At 49.3% G+C, this 24,251-nt stretch overlaps 1 protein-coding gene across 5 annotated transcripts; it reads right to left on the bottom strand.

The window, feature by feature from the left end:
- Window positions 1–1,271: 1,271 nt before the first annotated feature.
- On the bottom strand, window positions 1,272–14,527 carry ZSCAN18 (zinc finger and SCAN domain containing 18). Of its 5 annotated transcripts, none has more exons than XM_044257461.1 (7): window positions 14,304–14,527; window positions 8,181–8,733; window positions 7,477–7,539; window positions 6,307–6,398; window positions 5,032–5,131; window positions 4,278–4,370; window positions 1,272–3,074 (listed from the first exon to the last, which is right to left on the bottom strand). In XM_044257461.1, exons 2-7 carry the CDS (start codon window positions 8,572–8,574, stop codon window positions 2,308–2,310), a joined length of 1,509 nt encoding a protein of 502 aa, XP_044113396.1. In that variant the 5' UTR covers window positions 8,575–8,733; window positions 14,304–14,527; the 3' UTR covers window positions 1,272–2,307. The 5 variants fall into 5 exon arrangements, with proteins under 5 accessions (XP_044113396.1, XP_044113394.1, XP_044113395.1 ...); XM_044257459.1 differs by having other exon boundaries at window positions 8,181–8,709; XM_044257460.1 differs by having other exon boundaries at window positions 8,181–8,653.
- Window positions 14,528–24,251: the final 9,724 nt, after the last annotated feature.

Raw genomic sequence — 24,251 nt, 5'->3', positions numbered from 1 at the left:
GGGCTGGGTGGCGAGCCCAGAAGGAGGATTGGTATTAACCAACAACTCGGAGTGCCTGCATGGCTCGGTGGGTTAAGCCTCTGCCTTTGGACCAGGTTGTGATCTCGGGGTCCTGGGATTGAGCCCTACATCAGACTCTCTGCTTGGTGGGGGGCCTGCTTCCCCCTCTCTCTGTCTGCTTGTGATCTGTCAAATAAATAAAATCTTCAAAAAAGAAAAAAAAAGATAACCAACAACTCCGCAACCATCATGGCAAGAACCATCAATGGAAGAGAAACCGGGTGAGGGGGCATTTGGGTGAGAAGCAGTGTATCTTCACGTGTCTCCCCACAGACTGCTTATTAGGGGAAAAGCAACCGTAAGTGGACAAGCTGGGCACTTTGAGCAAAGGAATCCTCACTGGAGTAGTAACATGGACCCAGGCACTCCAAAATGTGTGTGGTGGGGGCAGGGGGCATGAAGCACAGGCAAAAGGGAAAATGTTCACAGGGAGGCGGTGGAAGATTTTCTATAAGGGAATTATTTCTAAATAAAATTATTTATTCTAAATAAAAACTTAAAATAAAAAAAAGGGCACCACCATGTAGCTGTGCACTAAAGACCACAGATGGGAAATGGACAGATGGAGAGCCAGGCTTTCCGGTAATGGCAGACCTATCAGTGGCCCTGAAGCTGAAAACAGGAGCACCTCAGGTGTTACCTCTCTGTGGCAGGAGAGGCAAGCTCATGGGTTAGGCTGGGAAGGAAAGTTCAGAGAGCAAATACAGTTTATTTATTTAAAGATTTTAGTTATTTATTTGACAGAAAGTATTGAGATCACAAGTAGGCAGAGAGGCAGGCAGAGAGAGGGGGAAGGAGGCTCCCCGCTGAGCAGAGAGCACGATGTGGTGATGATCCCAGGACACTGAGATCATGACCCGAGCCGAAGGCAGAAGCCCAACCCACTGAGCCACCCAAGCGCCTCCAAATACAGGTTAAAAAAAAAAGTTAACCAGAGCCACAGCCAGCTTAGGATGAGGGTGTTGGGGGAAGAGACAGTCCCAGACACTCACACGTGACTCGGGCTGTGAATCATGGCCCTCCAAGGACATGAATGGAAGTGATGTGCGTGGTTTCCCAGCTGAGCAAGTGCGGCTTTCCCCCGAGCACCAGGGGTCTAGTGGGGAACAGAGCCACGGCAGGGACAGAGCCTGGATCCCCAAATCACTACACAGAGCAGAGCTTCCCTCCCATCGACAACACACAACAGTAACAAACATGAGACTGTCACGTGAGTGCGAGAAAAAAATCCTTTATTACGTTAAGCTTTTGCTTTGGGCATCATTACAACAGACTGCTTGCTCAAACACAATGACAAAAAAGAGGCACCAGTTTATCTACAAGGAGCAGTTCAAGTTTATGCTCAGGCAAAAGAAACAATGCTGCAATCAGATTATACACACAAAGCAGAAAGTCACCTTAGGCAGCCCGAGGAGTTACGCTTCGCCTGTCCAGACAGTCACATCTCATCAACCTCTACTGGTGTCTTCCACCTGCTCTGATCACGAGCCTCCATCCTCTGTGCAAGAAATCCATTGTACTTTGCAGGCTGCTCTTGTATTTAGATGCATGGCTGAGAAGTTTCACGAAACAATATCTGCCTTTACTATATGATGAATTTTTACCTATTTAATTCTACTTCATTGCTTTGTAGCACTGGTGGCCACCCACTAATTTGATTTCACAATTCACTAATGGGCAGAGATGCACGGTTTGAAAACACTGTAACGAGGCTCCAAGCATTTCTGTGATCTCAGTTAAGCCACTCCGCACTCACAGACGCGTGCATTATCTAGGAGTCTGCTAGTGAGGATTCAGAAGTGAGCTTGACATCAGGTGTTTATGAAAGGACCAAACAGCTTGAGCAGAAGCCCTGGGGAGCATGAACAGGAGGAGCAGAGACAAGACTGACTTCAGCAAGAGCTGGCACATCACACCCTTTAAGGCAACTCTACGCTTAGCACAATGACAAACGTTCCACCGCGAGGGTGGTGCTAAAATGGCTATGGAAGAAAGGGAATCTTCTTTCACACCTGACAGCTCGTGCTTGCATGTGGGCGTCTACATGGGTTTTACAAGGAGACAAGGGCTTCCCGAGGGCCCTTCCTGGGTTTTAAGCGCTTTAGCCACATTAGCTCATTGAGAAAACAGATCACGTCCACACAGACACTGCAAAGAAGCCACACAAGGGTTTTGAAGGACCGGATACATTACTCGGGAATCCCAGGCTGGTGAAGTTGTCCTCTAGGGACACTTTGAGCAAGTGGCTCATCTCTGTGCCTCCGAGTGCACAGGGAAAACATCGCCTGCCACAACCCCCATACGCCCACTGAGCCTCCCGCTGTCATGGGCTCCACACGATGCAGGGTGGGGTCCCAGGGCCCTCCCCAATGCGTAGAATTTCTCCTTCTCATGGGTCTTCTGGTGCTCAGCCAGGGCTAGGCTGAAGTGGAAGGTCTTCCAGCAGCCCGGGCATGCGTACAGCTTCCTGCCACTGTGGCTTCTGAGATGATCGATAAAGTGTGAGATCCATGCAAAGGTTTCCCCACACTCGCTGCACGCATAGGGCTTCCCGCGGGACAGCCCAGGCTCCTCAGCAGCAGGGCAAACTGCCGGAGAACCATCCTGGTCCGGCCTGGCCAGGGACCCTGCGCTATGGCTGGCTGCACCAGGCTCTCTCACGTGGCACGGCAGGTGGCTGCTCACATGGGAGACACACTCGGGGCCCTGCCCACCCACATCCTTCGGGCAGGGCCTCTTTCTCCCAAGGCCTTGGCGCGTGGTGGCTGGCATCATAGGCACCGCAGGACTCTCCCCGGCTGTGCCCCTGTCCTGGGCTGGCTCCTGGATGACTGACCGCCTGTGGGCCATGGTGACAGGGCTTGGTTCCCCCTCCTGAGGATCCAGAGCCTTCTGCAGCTGCTCCTCCTCCTCTGGGGCGGCTCCCGTTAGAGGGCAAACGAGAATTTCCCTCGTGATCCTCTCCATCAGTGTCTCGCACATGTTTTCTCTACCTTCCTGCCACCTCCAGCCACCTGAAATAAGGTCATGATGTGAGCAGTCCCAACTCCAGGGACGCCAAAGGGGTCTGCCCTTCGGGAGAAAACTAACAAAAGGCGCAGGCCAGCGACTATGAGATGAAGCAGGATGGAAAGCCGGGGCGAAAGGGAAACAAGTGAGGACATGGTGCTCGCCACGCACACCATCGTCAATCCCCTCCACAAACCCAGGGGTGATGGATTTGAACAAGACCACTGAGAAGACTGCCGTGTGTCCCCCATCTTTTGCAGTCCCCGAGCTCAAGTGCCTGCCTAAAGACAGTCACTCCCAGCCTGCCTTGTGCTTTAGTGGCCATGTGACTGAGTTCTAGCCCACGAGATGCACGTACAAGTGTAAGGGGTAGAGAGGAGTCTCCTTCCTGCACTGGGGATGTGAGCTGCAGCGGCCACCGTGACCCGTCCGTGAGCAGAGCCTGGCAATGGACCCATGAGCTGGTAAGCCCACATCATCCCCCAGGAAGGGCCCGATGAGCGCTTGCGTAGTACACTAACGTGTTCTAACAGGGGCCCCCGATGAAGCAATCTCCTGGGATTCAGGTCCTTGGGAAGTGCCCCACCGCACACACTCACACATACAACCCATGCACCATGAACACGGGTTTGACCATGTGACCTGCTGGTCTAGGGGACTTAATAAGTGTGCATGACGCAAGCAAAGGCTCCAGAGCACCACAGGACGGTGCTGACCCTCCCAGAACGCTCCCTTTCTGACCCTCGCTGCCACACTGTGAAGAAGCTCAGATCAGCCACATGGAGAGGCAATGAGGAGATCGCAGGCTGATTGCTGCAGCTGAGTTCCCCATCAAGAGCCAGCACCAACTGCCACGGTTGAGTGAGACCACCCAGGCCAAGTCTCCGGATAACTGTGGCTGTGTACACAGCCCCACAGCCACCACAGGGAAAACAGAGGCTCAGCCATTCCCAGTCAGCCCCGCTGGTGCTCAAGTGACTAAGCTTTGGGGCTGTTATCCAGCAAGAGATAGAACGGCTGGACTGCTACCTCCTGCTCTGACATTTGGCGGGGGGGTGGGGGGGCGGCAAAAGTATGGGACATGGGGTGGGGTAGAGTGAGGTCCAAGCTGAGGTCTTTGTTGAGCCCAGCGGAGCTTCGAGGAGCTCCATCAGCCTCCGAAAGGCGCACCCTCCACCCCTGGCCTGACCACAGCTCTCGGACCTCACCTGAGAAGCTGCCTTCCGGTGGTTCTGTTTCAACTAACCGGAGCTCCTCCGTCTCCAGCCTGCAGGTATCATCAGGCTGGGCCAGCTGAAACCCTGGGTGGGATCAAAAAAACCAAAAATTGAAAGAGCCATCAAAAGCAGACTAGAAACAGCCAACGATGCACCTCAGCTCTCACAGGCTGGCCGGGGCAGCCCCGATCCTTTCCTCTGTCCTGGGACATCCGCCAAAGCTGCTCTGAGCCCTAGAGAGCTGGGGACTCCCGGCAAACTGGGGAAGGCGTGAAGAGGGCCCACTGAGGAAGAAAAGGAAAGCCCAACAGGAAGTGGGGAAATTCAAGGGAGAGCAGTCAGAAAAGACCCTAAAACTACAACCACAAGGAACTCAGAAGTCTGTGCTGGGTTCTGGGCTGTGGGCAAAGATGTCCACACAAGAGGCCAAGAGGCTCCGTCTCTGCACCGAGGAGGAAGGGAAAGTTGACACACTGGAGCCAGGAGGCCTTTCCACGTTCAGAAGCTTCAGGTCCCAGAGCAGGGGTTGCAAACTCAAAAGCCCAGGGTTCTGGCAGGCCTCAAATGTGTAGATTGAGAAGGGCAGGGCCAAGGTGGGGGCCCTGGCGAGGTCATTCATGGTCAAGTATGTTCAAAACATTGTGGGGCCTTAACCAGAGCCCCACGTGGGAGCTGGAAACCCCTAGATCAATGCTTCTGGAAGAGGGCAGAGGATGCAGTATGAGGCCGTGGGGAGAGGTCTCACCCCACAGGAGCAGCTTCCGGAAGGTCTTCAGGTTCTCCTCTGCCGGGTCCAGGTGGCCCCACTCCCCTAGGTACAGAGGCACCTCCGGAAATGTCAACTTCTGAAACAGTAGCACCGCCATGGCTGAGGCTTCCCGAGCAAAGGAAGGATGGACCCTTGTCCCACGATGCCAGGGACCATAATGGGGATGGCACTATCCTTGGGGGGGCTCCCCCCCCCCCCCACGCAGGTCCTGGACCTGGATCCCAGCTTAACCTGATGGAAGGGTTTCTTGGCCCGAGAACTACGGACTTTTTTTTTTTTTTTTCAAAGATTTTATTTATTTATTTGATGAGAGCAAGCAAGTGCACAAGCAGGGAGAGCAGGAGAGGGGGATGCAGGCTCCCTGTCAAGTGGGGAGCCCGAGGCAGGGCTCAAGCCCAGTACCCGGGGATAAGCCGAAGGCAGATCCCCAACCAACCTAGTGGCCCAGGTGCCCCAGAGCTAGGGACTTTGTCAGCTGGGCCTGCCCCAGGCACTGCAGATGTTTCCCGCCCTCCTCCCCCGAGAAGTACTGACAAGCCAAGTAGTCTCTAGACATCACCCAATGTCCCCCGAGGGGGCAAAGCCACCCTGGCTGAGAGCCACTGCTGTAGACGACCCCAGAGTCTCCTATGTCTGCCACCCCTGCACGCCACACAGGGCCCAGGCCAGCACCTGTGGGGACCGGGACAGCCATCCTCACTACCGTCAGGAGAAGCAGTCACCATGACAAAGGCCACGGGCTCCATAAGGTCTGGGGGAGCTGTCTCCCGGGGAGAGGTAAGGGCACGTCCAGGCCCAGAGTGCCGAAAGGCAGGGGGCATGGGAGTGGGAAAGGGAGTCGTGGCTAGCAACAATGGTGCACCCCAGAAGAGAGAACAGTGCCGTGGCCACAGCCAGAGGGATGAGGGCCAGGGAGTCGCCATACCGGGTGGGCAGGTTGCTGACAGAAAGGGAGATCCTGTCCAACATTCCTAAGGGGGCAGTGGCAGCACTCAGGCTGCTCGCTCTGATCCCAGAAACCTCTCCTTGCCTCATCCCCACCCGCTCTCAGCCAGGCTCATGTCTTGGTTTCCTGGGGTGGCAGCAGCTCAGGTGTCCAGCCCTGGAACCTCAGCCCACCCCAGCTCCTCCTGTGGAGTGGGTGGCATCTTAACAATGGGGAGAGGGAGAGAGCCTCACAAGCTAGGATGACAGATCCACCTCCTGGGGAACAGGCCCGATGAGCCCCCGGACAAGAAATACCCTACCCACCTTCAGCTCGACCTTTGCAGGCTTGGCCTCTTCGGTCTTCTCGTCGCCGATGTTCCCCTGTTCCAGAAGCACAGGGTCTGGAGAGGGACAGGCTGGGAGAAGGGGAGACAAAGATGAGGAGACTGGTTTTACACAGCTGGGCAGCCCGAACCAATGAGGGAGACCCCACTGCTTCCCTTGCACAGGTCCCAGAGAGTGAAGAGTTCTTCGACTCAGAGGAAGGGAGGACCAAGTGCTCATGTCACAGCAGGTCCCAAGCTCAAGGGGCCCCACAACTGTCCTCAACTGACAGAGTAGAGCACACCAAGAAGAAAGCAAAAAGAAGCTCGAGGTCAGTAGTGGACCCAGGAATTCAAACTAAAGCCACAAAGCAGAGAATGCTTTCATACCCGTTAGCATGACGGAAATCTTAAACAGCAAGAATGTACGGTGCCGGCGTGGATGTGGGGAAGTGGGCACCCTTGTACACTGGCGCTGTGTATGCTACGGAACTTCTACAAAACCACGTGGAATGTCCTCTGTCCAGTGATCCCGAGGAACCCCAACACAAACGAAACCTCCCACACCAGGTACAGGCCTGAGGACGTTTAACAGCACGTTTGTAGGAAGAGGCAGAAACCTTAATGGCAGTAACTTCCAACTCGGGACCGCGTAGGGCAGATCCTGTGAAATGCCATGAAGGTAAAAGAATGGCTCTGGATATCTGGCCACCATCTGGAGGGGGCTGGCTGGGTGACACACTCTGAACAGTATGAGCTCAGGCACAAAAAAATCATCTCCAGGGAAAAGGGCCACAAACCCTCTGAGGAGACTCCTGGGTGAGATGTGTGTGCACCCAAGAGATGTGCAGAGACGCATGAAGGAACACATGCCAGGGGGCACCACTTGGTCTAGTTTTAGAGGACACATGGGGTGGAGAGATTATTACTTTTTTTCTTTGTACCTCAACACTTTTCACTATTAATAGCAAAGCACATATACCTTCTATGATCTTTGATAACAAATTTAATTATAAATACTTATCATGTTCACCAGAGCCTATAGAAAGAAGTCAGCACAGACTTCCAGGCTTCGGTTACCTGGCCTCCCTCTAACTCCCTCCCACCCTCTCCCAACCTCCCTCAATCAAACCCTGGCCCATACCCGCCCAAGGGCTAGCTGGTCACTCACAGTTGTCAGTGGATGCCTGGGTCTCGCTGGGCTCCAGGTCTTCACTGGCCCTCGCAGGCCCACCTGGTAGTAACGGACAACAGAGACTCAGCATGCTTCCCACTCCCCCTTCCTCAAAGCTCTGGACAGCTCCATGGGAGACTCAACAGCATCCCTGCTTATACTCGAAGGGCGCGTGAGCCCAAAAGGAGAGATGTGCTAACAATCACACAGTAAACCTGCAGGGGATGGGCATGGACGTAGGCTTCTGACCGAGAGCCCAAGGCTCCAGACCACCCCCCCCAGCAGTCCTTCAGGTCCTGCCCTCAAATGTGGTTAACTGCCCACCCAGCCCCACGGCTCCTCTTCTTACCTTACTGAGGGGATAGAAACAAATGCCCAGAACATTTACTCAGCTTTTAAAAGGCTGGTTCCCTTCTGCTTCCTTGCATCGGGAAGGCAGATGTGAGGGCAGGAGCCCGAGCAGTCTTCCTGGTCCATGTGACAACTCTGAGGATGCTGCCACTGGGCAGGGTGGTGAGGCTGCAGCCCCCACCAGCTCTGGGCTGCTCACCTCTGTGCCTCTTATACACCAGGGAGCTCAACTCTCAGGGAAGCCACTGACTGGCTTGGGCTCTATGCTGTCAATTTTACGCCTTCCAAGGCTGACCACCCCACTTCCTATTTCTTCTGTGGTCTACTCTCCTCTGGGGTAGCTGCCTCACCTGGCTCTTCCAGGGCCTTGGTAAGGTCCTTCACCAGGGAGGCTGCCTTCTTGCAGCTCTCAGGACACTGTGCCACCACCAGGGGCCGGACATTGTCAGGCAGGACGCTCAGGAACTGCTCCAGCACCAGCAGCTCCAGCATCTGCTCCTTGGAATGCACCTCGGGCTGCAGCCACTGGCGGCACAGCTCAAAGAGCTCAGTCACGGCCTGGTGGGGTCCAGCTGCTTCCTGGTAGATGAAGTTCCGGAAATGCTGGCGGGAGAACTCAAGGTCCCTCCCGAGGACAGTCTTGGGGTCCTCCTCCTGGTCCTCAGCTGCTGATCCTAGCAGAGGCAGTTCTGGGGGAATTAGGGAGCTCCGAGGGGTGGCAAATGCCTTCTCCAAAGGCAACATCTTTTCAAACTCGCACTGGGAAATGTGACGAGCCAGGGACAGGCCAGGTGTTGTGGAGGGCGAATTCACGTAACTGCAGCTGCAAAGGACAGAGAGAACAGCAGGACGCTCTGGGATCTCAGCCAGAATTCAGACCTGCACAGGAAAGACAAGAGATGCCTACACAATGAGAAGCCAGCTACAAGGCATCCATACCAGAGAAGAACAAGCAGGGTCCCCTGAGCTCATCAGTCCCACTCACCACACCAGAAGTCCATGCAGAATTATTTCCAAGCAATCTGCTTGTTAGGTATCAGCAGAGTTTTACACTTGCATAGGTAAAAATTAACATAAAAAGTGGGATGCAGGGTGCCTGGGTGGCTCAGTGGGTTAAGCCGCTGCCTTCGGCTCAGGTCATGATCTCAGGGTCCTGGGATCGAGTCCCGCATCGGGCTCTCTGCTCAGCAGGGAGCCTGCTTCCTCCTCTCTCTCTGCCTGCCTCTCTGCCTACTTGTAATCTCTCTCTGTCAAATAAATAAATAAAATCTTTAAAAAAAAAAAAAAGTGGGATGCAGAAAGACTCATTTTGTAAGACTGGTATTACCAGGATTAAAAAAAAATCAGTCACAGCTAAGAGTAAAGTTAAAGGATCTCACTTTCTAAAAATGTAAAAATCTTAAAACATTATAAAACTCACTCCAACAATGTATACTCAAAGCATGTGATACCATGCCAGATTTGGGTGTATCCCAGACTTCTTTCACCTTTGGAAGGGCTAGGTATCACCATTGTCCCTCCTATTTAGATAACTGTAAAATCCGAAAACACAGCTGACCCTTGAATACTTTGAACTGCATGGTCCACTTAAGGTGGATTTCTTTTTTTATAAATCAGTACCATACTGTAAACGCATTCTCCCTTTTTTACAATTAGAACATTTTTTTTTTCTCTTAACCTTATTGTAAGAATACAATATTTAAAAAGTGTTATATACAAAACGTAAGTTAACCAACTGATTATCTGTAAGGCTTCCAGTCAACAGAAACTATTCGTAGATAAGTGTTTGGGAAGCCAAAAATTATACACAGATTTTTGGCAATGCCCTAACCTTCAACTTCTTCAGGGTCGACCATAGATCAGTAAACAACCAGCATCTACTTCTGGAAATGGCACAGGACTACAGACCCAGCCTGACCCGCCCTCAGAACCAGGTGGGAAGCAGAAGAAGTTGGCCAGGAGGAGAGTACAATGATGGGGGGAGAGCATAGACTGTGGTGTTTAGGTCCTGGGAGTTCAGGTCCTGCTCTGTCCTCTCCCCACCCCCAGTGGATCCTGATGGGCAGCAGCATCATCTGAGAGAAGCTAGATTCAGGATGTTTAGGTGAACTCTCTTGACTGTAACTGCTGGCAAACAGTGAGCAAGCTGAACAAGGAACCCGGCAGGCCACCACTGGCCAGGCCACCTGCTGTTGGCTTCAGGCTCCCAGTGCCCTCACCAGCTGTGAGTACACAGGGATATGCACTCCAGCTCCTCCCAGAACCTGTTGCGTCTGCACTTTTCTCCGCATAACTGGGAGATCCACGGACCCCACCAGGAGGGACACATCCCAGACAAAAGCTGCACCCAAACCCAGTGGGAATGCTCTCCCTGGCTGAATCACAGAAACCCCCAACGTTTTTCTTCCGAACACGTCTGGGGAAGTCAAGAAAATGTAGTGAGGATTTTGTCTTTACAGAGAAAACTGCAATGAGGACCCGGGCACCAATGACCTCCTCCAGGGAAAGGGAAGATGTGCTCTGACATTCCACCAGGGCACAGGGCCCAAGGACGTTGTAGCTGGGGGTGTCAGATTCCAATCACATCAAGTGTCCAGAAGAGGCAAGTCCACAGAGACGGAAGTAGCTCAGTGGCTACCAGGGGCAGGGGGTCAGAGTCAGAGGGACTGCCCTGCACTTCTTCCTGGAGTGATAAAATGTTCTCTAAAATTCACCATGGTATTGGTTGTACAACTCTGTGAATGCGCAAAAACCAACGAATTGCACATTTTAAATAGGTGAACTCTTTTGATATGTCAACTGTATCTCAATAAAGCTGTTAAATATAGACGGGGAAAAATAAAAAAAAACGTTGGCAGAGGCCCCAGGGCCCACCGCTCCCCCTCTCTGAGGCTACACCAGGGGTCTGAAGCCATTCCACACAGAGTTCCATTTCCCTTAAGGAAGAGACAGCTGGGCCACACATTTCCCTTGCACACCCCGCCTCAGCCTGCCCTGCTCCCTACAGCACTCCTCCTGTCCCGCACAGGTCTGGGCTCTGAAGGGGACCCCATGGAGACCTTCCCTCCATCCACACCTCCTCACTCGGTCTTACATGCCTATCACCTGCCTTTCCTGCTGGGAACGTAAACTCTAGGAGAGTTGAGGTTACTCACAGGGAACGCTCTGGGCAGTTCCTGGCTCAGTATTTGTTGAGTGCATAAATTATCTTTTTCAACTCATTTTAGAGAAAGAAAGAGCACAACAGGGTAGAGGGGCGGAAGGAGAGAGAATCTCAAGCAGACTCGCCACTGACTGTGGAGCCCTACCATCCCAGGACCCCGAGATCATAACCTGAGCCAAAATTAAGAGCCAGCTGCTCAACCCACTGAGCCACTCAGGTGCCCATTATTTAAATCACTTTTAAATGGTTCCAGTCCTCTACTAACATGCATGCTGGCTATTCCTAATTTTTGCTGGCCATTACCATCATATCTGTCTATCTGGGATCAGGCTGGGGATATAGCTGGAAGGTCAAAGTAGAAGTAGGATACTTGGACCACTGGGCATGTGCTGTGACCCACAGCAGCCCACCGGAGGCAATCCAGCCCCTGCCACCCACTACAGCAGTGCTCACCAGGGTTCTCCTTCCCCGTATCTCTGCATCGGGGACCTCAGACCACAAAACCTGCTCCTTCCACTCTGTCAGTCAGCAGCCTGCTTTTCGATGGCACTTACAGCTCCCTATCTATTAAGTAATTAAAGTGGTCTCTCTCTGGCTTGGTCTTGCCAGTGTCCCCATCTGTGGCTTGTCTTTTCAGTTTATGCTCTTTCAGCTGTAAGAGTCTAATGTTTACTTTTCTTTTTTCCCCCTAAATAAATTTCTGAGTTCCAAAACTTGTTTGTAAAGAGCTTCCCTGGGGCACCTGGGCGGCTCAGTCGTTAAACATCTGCCTTTGGCTCAGGTGCTTCTCCCTCTCCCACTCCCCCTGCTTGTGTTCCCTCTCTCACTGCCTCTTTCTATGTCAAATAAATTTTTAAAATCTTTAAAAATAGATGAGTAAGTAAAGTGCTTCTTTCCCTACCTCAGGATGAGAAATGCACTCTTGCATTTCCTCTGCTAGGGCCACGAGGGGCAAATGCAGGACAGTCTCAGTTGTGAGAATGCAACTTTGCCTGGCGGCTAAAGCAACCAGAGAACCTGTCTGTGCCAGGTCTGGGTGTGTCCCTGTTACAAAAGAGGCTGCTGGCTGGGCTTCTGGACTCTAGCTTTTGTAACCATGTTGCTGCCATTGACTAATCTAGAGCCTCCTCTGGCAACAGAAGTGTTGCCAGCTCCAGCCAGCAGCACAGCCATATTTATCCCAACAGGCACAGGGTACACGGAGCTCTATGTGGAGCACGGGCAGGTGTGCGGTCACACAAGCAAGTAATTTGCGTTTTCTTAGGATACCACAGGCACTACTGTTCTGTGTGGGTCCTGTCTCAGAAGCTTACCTTGAATTCACTAGAAAGTGCATGCACAGATCTCATCGTCCTGCACTGGAGCCTCATGAACTGGTCACACTGCTGCAAGGATGTTGTTAGGCAGAGGGACCACAAGAACTCTTCCCTGTCCCCAGCTTCCTTGAGTAAAGCCATTCCCCACTGCCCAAATTCCTCCTGGCTCAGTCACCAGGCAGCTACCCACCCCATCACATACACATCTTGGGGCCTCGGGGGATTTACCTCAGATGGGGATGGAAATTTCCTAGAGCCCAGACTCCCCTTGCATCCCTGCCCACAAGTCCTAGGATGCAGAGGAAGCCGTGGGGGGCCGAAGGGGGAGCAGGTGAGCTGAGAGGTCCCCAAGCCCTGTGGGGCTCCTGCAAGCAAATCCCTCTCACACTGGGCTAAGCAGAGCTCAAGGTTGGCTTCTAACTCCTCAACTCTACCTCCAGGCCTGCCCTGCCCCACTTCCCCCTCTCCACATATGCCCATCTCAGGTGACTCAAGATACTCACAGGGTCTCTTGACCTCAACCAATAATAATTTACTCATTACAAAGGGCGCCTTTAAAATGAGAAAACGGGGGCGCCTGGGTGGCTTAGTGGGTTAAAGCCTCTGTCTTCAGCTCCGGTCATGATCTCAGGGTCCTGGGATCGAGCCCTGCACTGGGCTCTCTGCTTGGTGGGGAGCCTGCTTCCCCCTCTCTCTCTGCCTGCCTCTCTTGTGATGTCTGTCTGTGTCAAATAAATAAATAAAATCTATAAAATAAAATAAAATAAAATGAGAAAACGAAGATTAAGGGATCATCCTTAACATCTTAGCTGTCTTCTATGGTCCCTGCCAAGAGTGCAAACTCTGGATCCACTTGGGAGAACAGATCGACCCAAATCAAGAAAAGTCCTGTACAACTGGCCTGAGCTTCCCAAAAGCCTGAAGGACAGAACTCAAAAGTCAGAAACTCACAGAGGCAAAGAATACACATGTGCCCCTGGACCAGAAAAGGTACAGGATATTGTTGGGGTTTGGGGGGAAAGGGGGGACCAAACCCTGGTACAGAAAAGAGGATGGTGGAGCTGTCCAGCTCAGCCTCTAGGGTGTCAGCGAAGACATACAAAAGGTATGTGAGAGAAAAGTAGAGAAGGGGAAAAAGGGAGGAGCGGGGAGAGGAGAGAGAGGGAAGGAAGTGGGGAATGAGGAGGAAAAGTGACATAAGTACAAAACAAAATATTAAGAGATGAATCTAACCAAAAGACGTGCAATTCTAAGATCTTTCCTTAAAACGCTTCTGAACATTTTTCCCCCACAAACAATATCCTCAGTCATCCCCATTTCCCCTTGCCGGCTCCTCCAGCAGCAAAAAAGGGAGACCCATGCTCGCCCTTCTCTTGGGTTTCTTCGCCCACCAAAGAGATCTAACACAAGGACAGACAATCCGCCCCGGGCAACTGGGAAGAGGCAGGGCGTCAGGGAGCCTGGCAGCAGAGATGACCTCTAATCCCCAGGCCCCACCTCGGGTCCCACTCGGGTGGCTCTGCACCACCCCTTCTCTCAGCTGCACACTCGGGGTACCGCAGCCCCCTCCCTGCTACCACCCAGGACGCCACAGTCTGCCGCTCCTCCCGCCTAGAGACACCCTCAGCCCTCGAGTACCCTCTCGTTATCCCCTCCCTCTCCCAGGCCGCAGAAGGGTGACCTCAATCGTTCCCTGTTTCCACACTGCAGAGGGCAGCCAGGCCCCCCTCTGAGGTCTCTCAGCCACGTCCTCCCCGCCCCATACCCAGGGGAACCGCACCTCCCACCTCACCCCCACCCCAGGGGCTCGCAGCCTCCACCCCTAACCCGCCCGGCCTCACACCGCAGAGTCTCCTCCCCTCCCCAACCCGGGGTCGCTCCCTGCCCCCACAGGTCACCTCCGAACGCAGCTGCGCGAAGCACACTGGCGGGACCGCTACGATCCGCTCGACAAAAGCAAGCCGTAGAGCAGCCCCGCCGGCGGCCAGACCTACCTCCTGCGTAGTGGTCCTCGGCGGGTTCCAGCCGCCAGGAGCTCGGCGCGATGGCGTCAGGTCAGACTGCGCGTGCGCACTGGGCCTGCGTCGCGGACTACGACTCCCAGACTGCAGCGGGGCGTTCCCCAGGGCGAGGGCAGAGCGAAGACTCAACAACTGAACGGACAGCCAATCAGGGGCAGAGCTAGCCTCCCTCAGCTTCTATGGTTCTCGTACGCCTGCGTCATTTTCGATCCCTGGCAACGCGCTAAAACAAGGGCGAGGTGGGGAATACACCGCCCTGAGAACCAGAGACGAGGAGACACTGAGGCACTGAGAGACACAGAGAGACAAGAAGACGCAGGGACAAGGAGTGACAGAAACGCGAGAACCCAGAGATGGAGAGACAGGGACAAGGAGACCAAGATTCCCAGAGTATCAAAGAAGGCGGTATACAGAAGAGGGGAAAGCGAAGGGGAGGCCGACAGAAGCCCTCGAAGGAAGAAAGATCGAGAAGGGGAGGTCTAAGCACAAGGAAACTCAGACATGGATAGAGCCAGCGACAGCGACAAAGTCCGGGACAGACAGAAATGGGTAGACCCACAACTGGGAACACAAAGACACCCAAAGACGGTAGACTTTGACGTAAAACAGAGACGGAGACAGAGAAGGTGAGAAGCGGGATGTGGAGAGACCCAGAGACTGAGCAACAGCGGGGCAGACACCGCTGAGACCCAGGGACGCTGATTCGCTGAAAAGGGAGATGGGGTCTGCATATCCAGAAACTGACAGAACTGGAAGACTAGCCAAGCTGGGGGATTCCGGAGTCGCGAAAACGGAGGAAAATGTAACAGGCCGGCTGGGGTGAGTGCCCAGAGGCGCAAGACAGGTGTCGCCACTTGACTAGACGGGACAAACAGGGCAAGGGCTAGGACGCTCCTTCCCATTCCAGAATTTTCTAGATAACAGTTTATAGGACTGACATTCTGTGCAAATGTGATTTTCGTTTTTAATTGGGGGCGAGGGGCAGGCAGAAGAGGGAAAGAGAATCTGAAGCAGGCCCAGGGTGAAGCCCCTTGTGGGCCTCCATCTCGGGATTTTGAGATCATGACCTGAGCTGAAATCAAGAATTCAAGCTTACCTGGCTGAGACACCCAAGGCGCGCCCCTGTAAAATCTGATTTAAAAAAAAAAATACACACACACACACATTTGAGAGAGAGAGAGAGAGAGATCACGACCAGAGTTGGGGGTGTGGGGTAGAGGGAAAAGCAGACTCCCCAGTAAGCAGGAAGCCGGATACCAGACTCGATTTCAGGACCCTGAGATAAGCCCAGCAGAAAGCAGATGCTTATCCAACTAAACCACCCAGGGGCCTGAAAACTGATTTTTAAAAACATTTATCTTAACAGGTCATTTTATATATTTTATTTATTTACAACAACTCTCACATTTTTAGGTATTCAGTTCTGAGTCTTAACTTGTATAACCACCAACACAAAACAAAGAACAGATCCACTGTACAACAAACTCCTTCCTGATACTCCTCTCTCCCACCCACAACCCTGGCAGCCACTGATCCATTTTCCATGGACTTAGAATCCGAGTAGGTGGCCGTTTGAGATTTGCTTTTTTGACTGGACATAATTCCTTTGAGTTGTAGTGATAGTTTGTTCCTTTTTATTGACACTTCTCGATGGTTTCAATATACCACAGTTTGTTCTAACATTCAACTACTAAAAGACATTTTTGTTGTTTCCAGTATTTTGCTATTACAAATAAAGCCACAATGAACATTAGTATAAATGTTTGTATGTAAACCTTCCTAAGTCTTCATTTTTCTGGGATAAATGACCAAGAGTGCAACTGCTCAATTACATGGCAAACAGATGTTTAGTAGTACCATTTTACATTCCCAGGAGCAACATATCTGAACACATTCTTAGAGCAATTGATGTTCCCCCCTTTTTTTTTTTTTTAAAGATTTTATTTATTTATTTGGCAGATAGAGATCACAAGTAGGCAGAGAGGCAGGCACAGAGAGAGAGGAGGAAGCAGGCTCCCTGCTGAGCAGAGAGCCCGATCCGGGACTCGATCCCAGGACCCTGAGATCATGACCTGAGCTGAAGGCAGCGGCTTAACCCACTGAGCCACCCAGGCGCCCGATGTTCCCCCTTTTTTAAATTTTTATTTTTTTTTATTTTTTAATTTTTTTATTTTTTAAAGATTTTATTTATTTATTTGTGAGAGAGAGAGGGAGAGAGAGCGAGCACAGGCAGACAAAGGCAGGCAGAGGGAGAAGCAGGCTCCCTGCCGAGCAAGGAGCCCGATGTGGGACTCGATCCCAGGACGCTGGGATCATGACCTGAGCTGAAGGCAGCTGCTTAACCAACTGAGCCACCCAGGCGTCCCAATTTTTATTTTTTTAAGTAATCTCTACATCCAACATGGGACTCCAATTTACAGCTATTAATTTTAAGAGTTGCTCCACCTACCAAGTCAGCCAGGTGCCCCAGTGTTTATTTTAGCCATCCTGATTTGTAGTGACATCTCATTGCTTTTAATTTGGATTTCACTAATGATTAATAATGTTGAACATACTTCCATATTCTCCATCCGTGTATCTGCAGTGAAACGTCTGTTCCTGTCTTAAGCTCATATTTTACTTCTTAAAAAACTGTTTCTGAGTTTTGATATTTATATATTCTAGGTATGTTCCTTGTCAGATATATGATTTGCAAATGTTTTTTCCCAGTCTGTAGTTTGTCTTTTTTTTTTTAAAGGTTTTATTTATTTGACAGAGATCACAAGTAGGCAGAGAGGCAGGAAGAGAGAGAGGGGGAAGTAGGCTCCCTGCTGAGCAGAGAGCCCGATGTGGGGCTCAATCCCAGGACCCTGAGATATGACCTGAGCTGAAGGCAGAGGCTTCAACCCACTGAGCCACCCAGGCGCCGCTGTAGTTTGTCTTTTAATTCCCTTAACAAGCCATTAGCAGAGCAAACCATTTTAATTGAGCTGATGTACAGTTTGTCACTTTTTGCTTTAATGGATCATGCTTTTTGTGTCAAGTCTAAGAGCACTGCTTAGCCCCAAGGATTTCCTCTTACATTTTTTCTAAAAGTTTTATAGTTTGGGGGTGCCTGGGTGGTTCAGTTGATTAAGCATCTGCCTTTTGCTCGGGTCATGATCCCAGGGTCCTGGGATCAAGACTTGCATCAGGATCCCTGCTAAGTGGGGAGTCTGCTTCTCCCTGTCCCTCTGTCCCTTCTTCCTTCTCATGCTCACACACACTCTGTCTCAAATCATTTTTTATAAAAATAGAAGTTTTATAGTTTTACTTTGTACATTTGAGTCAATCATCAATTTTGACTTTTTTATAAAAGAGGTGAAGTTTAGGGGTGCCTGGGTGGCTCAGTGGGTTAAAGCCTCTGCCTTCAGCTCAGGTCATGATCTCAGGGTCCTGGGATCAAGCCCCACATCGGGCTCTCTGCTTGGTGGGGAGCCTGCTTCCTCCTCTCTCTCTGCCTGCCTCTCTGCCCACTTGTTATCTCTGTCAAATAAATAAATAAAATCTTAAAAAAAACACCACTGACTTAAAAGAAAAAAAATTTTTAAAAAAGAGGTGAAGTTTATATTTAAGTTCATTTTTTTCTCCTATGGGTGTTGGGCTTTTTTCCAACACTAATTCTAACACCAAATATGTAGGATTTTTTCCAACACCACCCAATTCTCCAACCCAACTGGATGTCCAACAATTCAGTTCTAAGCTACTCAGAGTTAAGACAAGCTCCACATGTCAAGGGCTTACTTGCACAGGACTGTTCCCTCTCCAGATCACAGCCACAGGCTACACACACTTCTGCTCAGCTGACTACAAATTCACCGGATCTCCAGACCCCACCTCAGGTTTGAAAATTCACTAGAATGACGCACAGAACTTAAGAAAACACTTTATTATGTTTACCAATTTAATAATAAAGGCTATAATTCAGGAACAGCCAAATGGAAGAGCTACATAGGGCAAGATTTGGGAGGGGTGTGGTACACACACATCTTTGCATTCTCTAGGAATGCCTCCTTCCTCTCAGCACTTCAGTGTGTTCACCAGCCCAGAAGCTCTCTGAATTTCCTTGTCCACGAGTACTTATAACAAATCTCCAGCCTCCCTTCCCTCCCTGAGATCATGGTGGGGGGCTGAAAGTTCCCAACCTCCTTTTAGTGACCATTACCCATCCTGAAGCTACCTATGGGACCCAAACCAAGTCACCTTATTAGCATAAACTCAGGTGTGGTCCAAAGGGGCTCTTTATGAATAACAAGACATTCCTATCACTCAAGAAATTCTAGGATTTCTTCCAGGAATGAGGGACAATGACCAAATATGTTTTGCTATACGACAGATATCCAACTGCTCCAACACCGTTCATTAAAAGGCTATCCTTCCCCAACGGAATAGCTTTACACACTTGTCAAAAATAAGTTGAGCATGTTCTTGTGGGTCTATTTTTGGGTTTTCTATTCTGTTCTATTCTGACTTATGTGTCAGCCAAAACCACAAAATCTGAGTTACTGTAGCGAAATAGTAAGGTTTAATATCAGTTATTCCTGGGACACCTGGGTGGCTCAGTTGGTTGAGCGGCTGCCTTCGGCTCGGGTTATGATCCCGGCATCCTGGTATTGAGTCCCTCATCGTGGTCCTTGCTCAGCGGAGAGCCTGCTTCTTCTTCTGCCTCTGCCTGTGCTCACTCTCTCTGACAAATAAATAAATAAAATCTTTAAAAAAAAAATCAGTTGAAAAAAAAAATCAGTTGGGCACCTGGGTGGCTCAGTTGGTTGAGCAACTGCCTTCCGCTCAGGTCATGATCCCGGACTTCCAGGATCGAGTCCCGCATCGGGCTCCCAGCTCCTTGGGGAGTCTGCTTCTCCCTCTGACCTCCTCCTCTCTCATGTTCTCTCTTACTCATTCTCCCTCAAATAAATAAATAAAATCTTTTTAAAAAATAAGTTATTCCTCTTACTTTTCTTTTTTAAAAATTATTTTTGTAACAATATTTTTTCTATTCTATGTCTAGTATAAATTGTAGAGTAAGCTTGTCTATGTTTAAAAGCTTATTGTATGTCTTATGTCTCTTACCTATGTCTTCCTGTGAGTTTGATGAAAATTGCATTTTGTACACTTCTTGTATTTTTTTCTTGCTTAACTGCATTGGCTAGGACTTCCAGTATGATTCCAGTAGCAGTAGGGAGTGCTGCCATCCTTATCTGTGGTTCACCATTATGATGTTGGCTATACATTACTTACATAAACCCTTTCGGATTAAAGAAGTTCCTCTTTATTCCTAGTTTGCTACTGTTATTATGAAAAGAGAATGAATTTTGTCAGATTCTCTGTCTGTATCTATTTGTAAGGCCATGTAGTTTTTGTTCTTTAGTCTGTTAATATCATGGGTTACACTGACTGGTTTTATTTTTTTTTTTTAAGATTTATTTAAGAGATTTAAGAGATTTTTTTTTTAAAGATTTACTTAAGAGAGAGCACATGAGCAGTGTTGGGGGGGAGCAGAGGCAAAAAGCAGGCTCCCCACAGAGCAGGGAGCCTGACATGGGGCTCCAGGTCTGAGATCATAACCTGACCAAAGGCAGACCCCTACCTGATGGAGCCACGTGTGTGCGCCATGACTGGTTTTCTTTTCTTTTCTTTTTTTTAAATTTATTTATTTATTTGACAGAGAGATCACAAGTAGACAGAGAGGCAGGCAGAGAGGGAGAGAGAGAGAGAAGCAGGCTCCCCGCTGAGCAGAGAGCCAGACGCGGGACTTGATCCCAGGACCCTGAGATCATGACCTGAGCCGAAGGCAGCGGCTTAACCCAATGAGCAACCCAGGCGCCCCAATGACTGGTTTTCAAATATTGGAACAGCCTTGCATTTCCAGGATAAACCTCCTGGTCATGTTGCTTTGTTGCTCTTATATCTTACAGAATTCAATTTGCTGACATTTTATTGAGAATATTTGTGTTAAATTCATGAAGTCTATTACTCTGTATTTCTCCTGTCATTGTCTGGTTTTAGTATCCAGGTAATGGTGACCTTATAAAATCAAGGAGGAAACACCTTGATTTTATAATCACATTTATAAATGTGAAAACACATATTTTCTCAAAGTGTAGAACTGGCATCATTTCTTAAGTGTTGGATAAAATTCATCAACAAAACTACCATGGCCTAGAATTTGTTTTGAGAAAAACAAAACAAAACAAAACAAAAACACTACTTCAGGGTACTTGGGTGGTTCAATCAGTTAAGTGTCTGCCTTTGGCTCAGGACATGATTCTGGGGGCCAGGGATCAAGCCCTGCATTTAGCTTCTTGCTTAGCAGAGAGTCTGCTTAGCCCTCTCTCTGCCCCTCTTCCTTGCTCCTGCTCACTCACTCGCTTTCAAAATAAATAAACAAAATCTTTTTATTAAAAAACCCAGCTATGGGAGCACCTGGGGGCTCAGAGAGTTAGACCTCTGCCTTTGGCTCAGGTCATGATCTCGGGGTCCAGGGGTCAAGGCCTGCGTTGGGGTCTCTGCTCAGTGGGGAGCCTGCTTCCCCCTCTCTCTCTGCCTGCCTTCCTGGCTTACTTGTGATCTTTCTGTCAAATAAATAAATAAAATCTTAAAAAGAAAAAAAAAAAAACACCCCAAGTACAGGCGCCTGGGTGGCTCAGTTGGTTAAGCAGCTGCCTTCAGCCAGGTCATGATCCCAGGGTCCTGGGATTGAGCCCCACTCACCAGGAAGCCTGCTTCTCCCTTTCCAACTTCCTCTGGTGCTCCCTCTCTTGCTGTTTCTCTCTGTCAAATAAATAAAATCTTAAAAAACAAAAAAAGAGCATCCATGATAATAGCAACAACAAGGATGGAAGCCAGAGTGCATGACCAACTAATACACACTGAACAGTGACATCCCAGGCACTCTCCACACCTCACTGAATCCTAATGAAGTAGGGCTTGTCCACATTTTAAAAGTGAGAAAGTAAGGCACAGAGAGGTTCAATAATTCAGCTAAGATCACACAGGCTATGAAGATGTAAGCCCATGAGAAACCCAAGTCTGACTGACGTCAAAAGATGCACTCTTAACCATGACACACTCATGTGGCCTTGGTCCAATGTTTTCATACAATTTCACACAATTTTTCTGTAATTAGCTGGGTTTCTGGTACAGGTCTTCTCAGAAGCCAAGGATTTAACACTAACATGAGTACCTACTGACTGTCAGGCACAGTGTTTTCCTTTATAAATAAAAGGTTCTGGGGTTCCTGGGTGGCTCAGTGGGTTAAAGCCTCTGCCTTTGGCTCAGGTCATGATCTTAGGGTCCTAGGATCCAGCCCCGCATCGGGCTCTCTGCTCAGCAGGAAGCCTGCTTCCCCCTCTCTCTCTGCCTGCCTCTCTGCCTACTTGTGATATCTCTCTCTCTCTCTGTCAAATAAAAAAAAAAGAAAGAAAAAGAAAAGTACTTTGCAGTATTATCACTCTATATTGGCTAGTCCAAAAACTCATTCTTTTTACTCAAGAGTTTTGACTAGATTTCTTACCAAAACCTCAAACTTGTCACATTAGCCAAATCTTCTGATACAAGGAAAGGCAAGAATTCCAAATTAAAAAGAAACATAGGGGCACCTAAGTGGCTCAGTCATTAAGCATCTTCCTTCGGCTGGGGTCATGATGCCAGGGTCCTGGATTCAAGCCCTGAATCGGGGTCCCTGCTCAGCAGGAGGCCTGCTTCTCCCCTTCCCACTCCCCATGCATGGGTTCTTTCTCTCAATCTGTCTCTCTGTGTCAAATAAATAAGCTCTTAAAAAAAAAAAAAAGAAACAGGGGCGCCTGGGTGGCACAAGTGAGTTAGGCCGCTGCCTTCGGCTCAGGTCATGATCTCAGGGTCCTGGGATCGAGTCCTGCCTCGGGCTCTCTGCTCAGCAAGGAGCCTGCTTCCTCCTCTCTCTCTCTCTCTCTCTGCCTGCCTCTCTGCCTACTTGTGATCTCTCTCTGTCAAATAAATAAATAAAATCTTAAAAAAAAAAAAAAAAGAAACATAGCAAAAGAATTCTCCCAATTTGGAAGAGAGGAAAAAATAAAACAAGATGAAACCAGAGAGGAAGACAAACCATAAGAGATCTAAATCTCAGGAAACAAACTGAGGGTTGCTTGAGGGGAGGGTGAGAGGGGCTGGCTGGGTGATAGGACACTGGGGAGGGTATGTGTTGTGATGAGTGCTGGGTGTTGTGTAAGACTGATGAATCACAGAGCTGTACCCCTGAAACAAATACATTATATGTTAATTAACAAAAGAGTTCTCCCAATTTCTTATATAGACACAATGTCTCAAAAGTTTCTGTTCCAAGGAGTAAAGGCTAAATTCAATTATTTTCAAAGAACTGCTCTTCAGTACAGTCTCTGACACTAAGTAATGAGAGTCTGACAGAGCCACTGTCACATTCACTGAATCCCCTTAGGTATCTTTTTAGTGTGCTAACTCTGGTGTCTAATAAAAGCAGAACTATTCTGGAAACTTTTCCCACCATTGAAACACTAGTACAGGGTCTCTTGAGAATGTATCTTCTAGTGCTTGACCAGACCACAGCTGTCCCAGAAGCTTTGGAACACTGATTACTCTCATAAAGTCTCTCACCAGTATGAGTCCTCTTGTGCCAAATGAGACCAGTGATATTACTGAAGTTTTTGACACTGGTTACAGCCATAGAGTTTCGTACAGTATGAATTCTCTGGTACCAGATGAGATTAAGGGCTCTCAAGACACATTTTCCCCATACTCTTTTACACTCAATAGTGTTTCTCTCCAGAATGATTTAAGATTTTAACGCAACGTGGGACTCAAACGTACAACCCTAAGATCAAATGTTGCATGCTCTAACAACTGAGCCAGCCAGGTGCCCTGGAGGGTTTTTTTTTTTTTTTTTAATGCACAGTGAGGTGACCATTGCAATTGAAGGATTTTCCACATCCATACGCTTATAGGATCTCTTTCTGTTGTGATTTCTCTCGTTTAATAAAGCATGAGATATTAATAAAGGCCTTTCCACACTCTGTACATACATAAAACTTCTCTCCTATGTGAATTCTCAGACAATGAGGTGGGAATCATCAGGGAAGGATTTTTCTCACATCTACATCTACATGGTTTTCTCCGGAATGGATTCTGTGATACAAAGCAAGGGAAGAGTGGTGGTTGAAAGACTTCCCACACTGGTTGCACTCACGGGTTTTCTCTCCTGTGTGTGTCCTCTTGTGCTCAATAAAGACAAAAGCTGGCACTGAAGGATTTCCCACAATTATTACATTTATAAGGATTCTCTCTACATGGATTCTTCGATGCACAATCAGGAGGTAATCCTTAGAGATGGATATTCCATGGCCATTACAGAGATAAAGTCTGTCTCCAGTATGAGTCCTCTGGTGCCCAAGGAAGTGAGATTTTTGTCTGAAGGATTGTCCAAACTTGTTGTATTCACAGCATTTATCTCAAGTTACTTCTGCTCAAACACCTGCTCACATCCCATCCCTCTGCACGGCTGCCTTTCTCTGACAAATATACCATGTTTGCCAAGAGTGCAGAATGGTTGGAGAATCACCACTTTGGGTACATCTGGAGGGCTTATCTCCTCTGGAGGGCTTATTTCCACCAAGGTGGCCAAGTTGATCAGCTTGGCTGATGGCTCTTCTATAGTCATTTTCATCAAGTATGTGAATTTTACAGCTGTTCCAACAATTACATATGTAACAGGAATGCTTAACATCTGAGTCAGGCTCACAGAAATTTTTTGTGGCATGACTCTTTTGAGATGGAGCAGACTGAGCAGAGACTCATCCTTTCTCCATATTCACAACAACCACAGCCTTTCACCAGACCTTTGTGTTCTTCCGGGTGTATGCAGTTTGCCTCAAATGCTTCTCAGGGGTTTTTATG

This window comes from Neovison vison, chromosome 7, assembly GCF_020171115.1.
Source record: "Neovison vison isolate M4711 chromosome 7, ASM_NN_V1, whole genome shotgun sequence".
Taxonomy (NCBI): Eukaryota; Metazoa; Chordata; class Mammalia; order Carnivora; family Mustelidae; genus Neogale; species Neogale vison.
Note: the sequence above shows the minus strand (reverse complement) of the source record. Positions and strands in the feature narration are given on the sequence as shown.

Coding starts and splice junctions, on each gene's coding strand:
- ZSCAN18 (XM_044257458.1), bottom strand. CDS start 12,329: ATGCACTTTCTAGTGAATTCAAG. Junction 7,540..8,180: donor CAAGGCCCTGGAAGAGCCAG/GTGAGGCAGCTA, acceptor CGTTACTACCAG/GTGGGCCTGCGAGGGCCAGT. Junction 5,132..6,306: donor CTGCAAAGGTCGAGCTGAAG/GTGGGTAGGGTA, acceptor CTACTGTTTCAG/AAGTTGACATTTCCGGAGGT.